The sequence below is a fragment of the Gracilinanus agilis genome, chromosome 2 (assembly GCF_016433145.1).
Source record: "Gracilinanus agilis isolate LMUSP501 chromosome 2, AgileGrace, whole genome shotgun sequence".
Lineage (NCBI taxonomy): Eukaryota > Metazoa > Chordata > Mammalia > Didelphimorphia > Didelphidae > Gracilinanus > Gracilinanus agilis.
Window position 1 is genome coordinate 40209765 of NC_058131.1, and position 8761 is coordinate 40218525.

The 8761-nt window shown below is 49.8% G+C and overlaps 1 protein-coding gene across 1 annotated transcript in view; it reads left to right on the plus strand.

Annotated features, from left to right (window-relative positions):
- Positions 1 to 8293, plus strand: part of MMP15 (matrix metallopeptidase 15) — a 31966-nt gene extending 23673 nt beyond the window's left edge. Inside the window, exons 6-10 of the mRNA XM_044659357.1 lie at positions 956 to 1209; positions 1849 to 1987; positions 4527 to 4677; positions 6125 to 6240; positions 7749 to 8293. Of these exons, the coding sequence (XP_044515292.1) occupies positions 956 to 1209; positions 1849 to 1987; positions 4527 to 4677; positions 6125 to 6240; positions 7749 to 8239 (1151 nt within the window). The 3' untranslated portion in view covers positions 8240 to 8293. The remainder of the gene's footprint in view (positions 1 to 955; positions 1210 to 1848; positions 1988 to 4526; positions 4678 to 6124; positions 6241 to 7748) is intronic.
- Positions 8294 to 8761: the final 468 nt, after the last annotated feature.

The following is an 8761-nucleotide window of genomic DNA, read 5'->3' on the forward strand; positions in this document are numbered from 1 at the left end:
GACCCTGAGCCTGGCCTTCTGAAGAGGGAAGACATCGATTTGTGTTTCGCCATTTCTATTATCAAGTTAATTTGTTTTTTTCCATCTTGTTAAATGATGAGCTTCTCTGCAGTAGAAACCATATCTCTGCCTTCCTTTACCTCTCCTCACAGTGTTCATCATTAGGTCCCAAGCAACCTCAATTCGTTCTCTGACGCTATAGACTATGGGTAAGGGACCGTGTGATCCAGCGCTTTCATTTTACAGATGAAGAAACGGAGGCCAAAAAAGCAAATAACTTGCCTTCTGACTCAAATATACTGACGGAAAAGTCAGTAGCACTGAAGAGTTTGTGTGTGTTCTGTAGAGAGAGCCCTCCCTGCCAGGCTTCTCAGACACCCTCATCTCCAGACTCAGAGAATGCAGAGCCAGAAGACACCTTAGAAATCTGATTCCCTCTTTTTCTTTTTCTTTTCTTTTTTAAATTTTTATTTAATTTATAATTTATAACATTTCTCCATGGTTATAGGATTCATGTTCTTCCCCTCCCCTCCTCCCATAGCCCACAGACAATTCCACTGGGTTTTACATGTGTCATTGATCAAGGCCCATTTCCATATTATTGATAGTTGCACTGGGGTGATTGTTTAGAATCAATATCCCTAATTATATCCCCATCCACCCATGTGACCAGGTAGTTGTTTTTCTTCTGTGTTTCTACTCCCACAGTTCTTCCTCTGAATGAGGGTAGTGTTCTTTCTCATAATTCCCTCAGAGGAATGAGGAAACATTCATGGAGACAAATAGGAGCACCCAGACTCAAACCCAGACTTCAATCCTGGGCTCTCTCCATCTCAACAGACTGTCTCTGTTCTGTCTACTACGATGGCTGGCGCTCTCTACATTGGGCTTGAGGTGGCCAACGCCGGCTACTTCTTCCGCGTCTCTCCTTTGATTCCTCTCTTCCATGTCTTAGGTACCCCAGATGGCCAACCTCAGCCCACCAGGCCCCTTCCTACAGTGCCCCCTCGACGCCCGGGCCGGCCTGATCACCGACCGCCCAGACCACCCCCGCCCCAGCCTCCGGGGGGGAAGCCAGACCGACCCTCCAAACCAGGGCCTCCTAGCCAGCCAAGAGCCACTGAGAGGCCAGACCAATATGGCCCCAACATCTGTGACGGGAACTTTGACACCGTAGCCATGCTGCGAGGGGAGATGTTCGTATTCAAGGTGAAGAGCCCCTTCGGGCACCCCCTCCTCTTGGTCCTTTCCTTAGCCCCGCTTGTACGTAGGGGTGCTGGGAGCTCTAGGAGCCATCGCTGGCGTCCTGCTGATAACGGGGTGTCTGAAAGAAGCCCTTTGTTAGTGGGCAAGAATATCTGTGTGAGGGCAGGGCTTGACACGCAGCCAGGGAAAAGACTCCAGCCTTCAAAGGCCAGAGGATGGGGAAAGGAAAGGAGGGAGACAGGCACAGGAGGCAGCTGAGATAGTGTCAAATCTTGGAAATCACTGTGTAATTAGATCACGAATTCCTGAGAAGGGGTCAGTCCTGCCTCCTCTCTTCTCACTTCACCATCATTTTTTCTCCTCTCCAGTCAGAACTTCTCCTGACCCTCCTTCCTGTGGGTTCAGTCTGCCCTGGTGTGTCCCCAAAGGCCTTTCTCTGTCTCACACCCCCATATTCTCTGCTTCCTCTGGGGACACTAAGGCAGGGCCAGCCCTGATGACCCACAGAGATATTCCAGCCCCTTCCACACGTAGGGTGTGAATTCTTCCCCATCGTCCCCATCCCTGACTTACCTAGCCCCATCCTCCCCCTGGAGGTCCAAGGGCTGGGCAGCACAGGTCAAAGCCTCCTCTCCCTCCTAGGGCCGCTGGTTCTGGAGGGTCCGGCACAACCGGGTGTTGGACAACTACCCCATGGCCATTGGGCACTTCTGGCGGGGACTGCCCAGTGACATCAGTGCTGCCTACGAGCGCCAGGATGGACGTTTTGTCTTCTTCAAAGGTGAGCCAGATGGCCGGGTCGGGGAGGAGGGGTGCAGGTGGGCTAGAGGAGGGGGACCTCTTCACCAGTGCAGGAAGGGGAGGGCAGGGGAGGGGGCCTGGCTTGGCTCCTCGGACTCCCTACTCATGTTTTCCCCATTATGGGCTAGATGAGGTCATCTCCATCTGCAAATGTAAAGAGAGACAAAGGGAGAGAAGAGCCAGCCTTGGAGGGAGGAAGTAAGAGAAACTGAGCTGCAGCCACAGTGGGACCAGGGCAGGGGGAGAAGAGGGGGGCTCTGACTTGGTTCAAGTTTCTCTTCTTCCCTGCTCCATCCCTGGAGGAGCTGGGGTTCCAACCTCTCTAGCCTGCCAGAGTGCATGGAATATAGTACAGCCCCTCTGCCTGAGGGGAGCAGAATTCAAAGCCGTCCCCTTTCCCATTGAGAGCAGAAAATGGACCATAAGGCTCAGAGACTTGGGACTGGAGGGCAAGGCAGGGCAGAGCCCCCTTACCTGAAGACCCCGGGTCTCCTTCTTCCATCCCTTCCAACTTCCCATCCCTTTCCCTATGACCAGTCAGTCAATCAACAAACATTGAATACACCCTTAATGTTGTGCCAGACATTGTTTGAAACTTGAGGGATACAAAGAAAGATGAACATAGCTTCTGCCCCAAAGGACCTTACGTTCTGCGGGAGGAGACAACATGGACAAAAATTAGGGCGTACACAGCAGATTAAGGAGATCACAGTGAGGAAAGCATTAGTAGCTGGAGAGAAAGCTCAGTGCATCTGGAAAAGCTCCCTGAAGAAGAAGTCCTTGAGTTGGCCCAAAGGAAGCCAAGATTCTCTAAAATGAAGCCTAGGAGGTGGTATTCCAAATATGGCGGACATCTAGAGTAGACGTGAGATGGGAGGAGGAGTGTTGTGTGTGAGGAACAGTAAACAGGTCATTATGATGAGATTGTGGAAGGGAATCATATAGTAAAAGACTGGAAAGGGGCCAACAAGGGGGCTTAGGGAATTGAGAGCCAAAAAGTCCAGAGATGGGAAGTCCTAGGTTCAAATTTGGCCTCAGACACTTCCTGGCTGGGTGACCCTGGACAAGTCACTTCACCCCCATTCCCCCATTCCCTAGCCCTTACCACTCTTCTGCCTTGGAACCAATACACAGAATTGATTTTACAATGGAAGGTAAGGATTTTTTTTTTTCAAAAAAAAAGTGGAAAACCATGATGAAGTCAAGAAAAGATTTATATTGGATCTTAGGGGAAGTTACTGGAATGTATCAAGTAGGGGTATAAGCTGCATGGGCAGACCTATGCTTTAGGAAGTCCATTTGGGCAAGTGTGAGGAGAACAGATTAGAGAGGGGGGCAGAGGAGGGAGGCAGAGAGACTGATTAGAAGGCTATCGCAGTCATTCAGGCGAGAGGTGGTGACTGAATGTGGAGAAAGGGTCATATGCCAGAGGTGATGTGGAAGAAGAAATAATAAGACTTGGATATGTGGGTTAATTGGATAAATGGGGTGGGCAAGAGAGAGAAATTTTGAGGGTGATAACTGTGACTGCAAACCTGGGAGACCGAAAGGATGACGGCACCCTTGATGCTAACATGGCAGCTGAGAAGAGTGGCTTTAGGGGGAAAGAATGAGCTCTCTTGGACATGTTGTGTTGGAGGTTCCTACAGGATACTCGGTTTAAAATGTCCAAGAGGTAAATGGTAATACGGGAATGGAGCTCAGGAAAGAGTTGAGGGTTGGATAGCCTAAACGCGATCGTTGAACCCAAAGGAACTCATGAGATCACCAAGCGAGAGAGTACATAGAGAAAAGAGATAAGGTCCCTCTCCGTGATCCTTCCCACTCCTACCCCTTCTCTCTCTCTCTCTCTCTCTCTCTCTCTCTCTCTCTCACTCTCACTCTCACTCTCTCTCTCTCTCCATTAGTCACTGTGTTCTTCCTTTGGACCCAAACAATCTCATCTTGTCTATAAATGTACATGCTTGAAGGTTCTACCAAACCTCTCCATTTTTGTGTCCCTCCACCTAGATTGTAAAATTTGGGAAGATCCAAGTCACCAATGACTCTTCCCTCTCCCTCACTCCTATCTCATCAGTTGACAAGGATACTCTAGTCTCCTCAGACAAAAAAAATAAAAAAATAAAATGAGGTTTCCTCATTTTACAGATGAGGAAACTGAGGCCCAGAGTGACTTGCCTAAGATATCATGGGTAGTAAATATCAGAGATGGCAATTGAACTGAGGTTCTCAGACTCTAGAGCCAATATCCATCCCCTTGGATCACACGGTTCTCATAGTCCTCTCTTCGTCCTTCTTTGCATTGACAGGACCACCATCTTACATAAAGACCTTGTCCTCTTTTGCCTGGATGATTATGACACTCTATTGGGACTTACCAATTTTTCTTCTCTAGCCTGTCCTCCTCACAACTGCCAAAGTCATCTTTCCTAATTTTTTTTTCTTAAAAGCCTTGCCTTCTCTTGCTGCCTTCTTCCATCCTCTCACTGTCTCCAATTCTTGTGTGCCTCCATCTTCAGGGGATCAGTACTGGCTCTTCCGTGAGGCCAACCTGGAGTCCGGTTACCCCCAGCCTCTCACAAGCTATGGGCTGGGCATCCCCTATGACCGCATCGACACAGCCATCTGGTGGGAGCCCACGGGGCACACCTTTTTCTTCCAAGAGGACAGGTGAGCAAGCACAGAGACTGTTTGGCAGTCTGAGAGGGGTTTGGGGACTTGCTCTTTCTTTTTAACCCAGAGGGTAATATGTGGGGGAGGCCCATCAGGGAGGAGAAGGGACATCTCAGCCCAGCAGGGCTCACTTACCTTGAGATGTCTGCCCAGAAAGTGGGTACAGACAAGAGCTTTTCTTCCTTTAAAAGAACTGAGGTCCTACATGTTCTAAGGACTGCCTGGTAGTGTCCCTTCCAGAGGCTGTTGGGTGACTCATGACCAAACATGCCCATAACTCTAAACCTTCCTGCCCTGACTTCCAAGGCTGGATGAGATGAGAGCCTGGAAGCAAAGAGAGAGAAGATCTGGGAAGATCTAGGCCACAAAGAGGGCCAGAGCATCCTCAGCCCTAGAAGTCAGGTGGTGACAAGGCTGTCCTTAGCATATGAAGGCCATTTTCAGAAGGGTCTGGCCTTGGCATTGTGCTTCTGGCCGAGGGTTTGCTGCTCAGCCATCCAAGCTTTCTCGCCTTTGCAAGCAATTGGGTTGGCGTTAGAAGGGCAGTCTGTGCCCTAGAAGAGGGTCAGCCTTGAGTGGCCCCCAGAAGAGTCCGACCCCCAGCCTTGGCCTCACTAGCACCCAGGCTCAGACAACTGAACAGACCAGAGACCGAGCGTGGCCCTGGTGGTTTTGAAGAGAAAGCCAAGCATCTGGCCTTCTTCCCTGGGCAGGAGGGGACATCCAGCTTCCTACTGACGGCCGAAGAAGGAATTGGAATAATGGCCACTTGGTAGAGAGGGAGCTCTGTTCTGGGGAACTTGGGGAATTCACTTTTCTGCCCTCCACGCAGAAGGCTGGCATCTCGGAAATGAGCTGAGCCTGCTGGTCCGGGCTGTCCCCCTGAGTCGCTTTGGGCTAGAGGGTTACCAGCTTGGGCACTGTAGCATACAATCTTGACTTCACGAAAGGGGTGACGGCAGCGTGACTCATATGGAAATAGGTTTTGCGTGGCTGCACTTGTATAACCTGTATCAAGTTGTTTATCTTCTCGATGAGGGGGAAGAGAAGGGAGGGAAGGAGAGAATTTGGAACTCAGAGTTTTAAAAAACGAATGGTAAGAATTGTTTTTACATGTCATTGGAAAAATAGATTTTAAAATGAATGAATGAATGAACATTAAAATTAATTTTTAAAAATAAAAATAATTTTTTAAAATAAAATCAATACTGTGCATTGGTTCCAAGGCAGAAGAGGGGTAAAGGCTAGACAATGAGGGTTACATGACTTGCCCAGGGTCACACAGTTAAGGAAGTGCCTGATATCAAATTTGAACCCAGGACCTCCTGTTTCTAGGTCTGGCTCTCTGGCCACCTAGATGTCCCCTAACTTTTTTTTTAAATAAGAGATGATGGGATCAGCCTGTTAGGGCTCTGGAACCCCATTTTCTTGACTCTAATTACAGGTATTGGCGCTTTAATGAGGATACTCAGCGAGGAGACCCTGGCTACCCTAAGCCCATCAGCGTCTGGAAAGGAGTGCCATCTTCTCCCAAAGGGGCCTTCCTAAGCAACGATGCAGGTATGAGTAACCCAGACCCCTGTTGGGCATTATTCCTTCCCTATCAAATAAGGTAGCATTTGTAAAAAGCATCTAACACAGTGTCGGTGCCCTGTAAATGTTTGTTCCCTTCCCTCTGGTGCCCGAGACGTCCTGAGATTCTGGCAGCATCGCCCTTCTGCACCAGCGAACGGGATGATTTGTGCCTGAAGTTGGGCGAAACCAGGTTCATCCAGTCCCACCTCTGACCCTCATTAGCTGCGTGGAAAAATCAATAGCCCTCAGTTTTCTCCTCTATAAAATGGGGAAAATAGCAACTTTAGTACCAGGTTGTGGTGACGTTCAAATGAGATCGTATCTGTGAAGCTCGTTGCAGATACGTGCCAGCCATCCTTATTAGAGAAGCGCAGTGGATGGAGCATCAGGCTTGGAGTCAGGAAGACCTGAGTTCAAATGTGACCTCAGATGCTAGCTCTGTGACCCCAGGCAAGTCATTTAATCCTGTTTGCCTCAGTTTCCTCATCTGTCAAATGAGCTGGAGAAGGAAACGGCAAACCACTCCAGTATCTCTGCCAAGAAAACCCCAGATGGGTCGAGATGAGTCAGACAGCAACAAGAACATCCTTATTGGATCCCAAAATAAAACCTTTGCTTCCTGACCAGATTGGAGCCCTTTGTGGCCTTCTCAGTAGTTGAGTGGGAAGATTCTGAGTCTGCTCCATAAAGTCACCCACTTATGACTCAGGACAGAGCATCAGGACCATCACTGCAGAAAGGCAAAGTCCTTAAGATTACACGATTTAAGGCTGGAAAGAATCTGAGAGATTGTCTGGGTCTCATTCTGAGCCCCAAATCCTGGACCCCTTGGAAGGCAGTCTGGAGAAGCAGCTAGGTGGCTCAGTGGGTAGAGAGCAAGGCTCCGAGATGGGAGGTCCTAGGTTCTCTTCTGCCTTGGAACCAATACTTAGTATCAGTTCTAAGTCAGAAGGGAAGGAGGAGGAAGAAGGAGAAGAAAGAAGGAGGAGGAGGAGGAGGAGAAGGAGAAGAATCATCATCACAGTTTTAAATGCATCAAGCTAAGTCCATGGAATTGCAGAGGAAACCAATTGTATTGAATAAAGGGGGGAGAGGAGAAAGGATAAACGTTTATTTGATGCTTACTTTGTGCCAGTTGCTTTTCACCAACATGATCTCATTGGATTCTCACGGCAACCCTGTGAGGTCACTGTAAAATACTTTCTTTAAAGCAGCTGAGCTAGAGGAGTCAGCTGGGGCCAAAGGACTAGGTAGGGCTCAGAGGACCAGGGTCACCTCCCATCTCTGCTCCTGCCCGTCTGTGTCATTGACCTCTGAGCATCAGTTTCTTCTTCTGTAAAACAAGAGGTCTGGATATCTCCCCTGAGAGCCCTGCAACCTAGAACCTACCTAGCCCTATACTGTTTCAAAGGCTTTGTCTCCACTGTCCCCCCCTCCCCAGTAGCCTATGACTGGAGTCCCCTGCCTCATCTCACTCTGCTCTCCTTCTCCAGCCTACACCTACTTCTACAAGGGCACCAAATACTGGAAATTTGACAACGAGCGGCTACGGATGGAGCCTGGATACCCCAAGTCCATCCTCCGGGACTTCATGGGCTGCCAAGAGGAGACAGCTGATCCCGATTCTGGGCGCCGCTGGCCCGACCTGCATCGCCCACCCTTCAACCCCAACGGAGGAGGCAGGGAGGAAGAGGAGAGAGAAGAGGACAGGGGCTACCCGAGGAGGCCCGGGGAGGAGGAACAGGAGAACGAGGTGTCAGAGGATGAAGAGGGAGACTATGGGGATGACGGCAAAGGCGGTGGCAACCGTGTGGTGGTGCAGATTGACGAGTACACACGGACCATGAATGTGGTCATGGTGCTGGTGCCACTGGTGTTGCTGCTTTGTATTTTGGGTCTCATCTATGTCATCATCCAAATGCAGAGGAAGGGAGCCCCAAGGATGCTGCTGTACTGCAAACGCTCCTTGCAGGAGTGGGTCTGACCTCAGCCCATCCACCTACCCACCCACTCTTCCATCTACCCATCCATCTACCCACCCATCCATCCACCCACCCTTCCATCTACCCATCTACCCACCCATCCATCCACCCACTCTTCCATCTACCCATCCAACTACCCATCCATCCACCCATCCATCCATCTATCCATCCATCTACCCATCCATCTATCCATCCATCCATCCACCCATCCAACCACCCATCCAACCATCCATCCATCCATCCATCCATCCATCCATCCACCCATCCATCCATCCATCTATCCATCCATCCATCCACCCATCCAACCACCCGTCCAACCATCCATCCATCCATCCATCCACCCACCTATTCAGGCCACAGTCATCACTGGAGCCTGCCCCATCCCATTCCACACGGTGCTAACCCATAGACATGTATGTATATACTGTGTTTGTTGATGACGTCTGCTGATGCTGGCATTGATCTCCGTCCATGGATGTGGGTGGAGGTTTTCTGCCCATCATCTATCCTTAACACAAACGTTT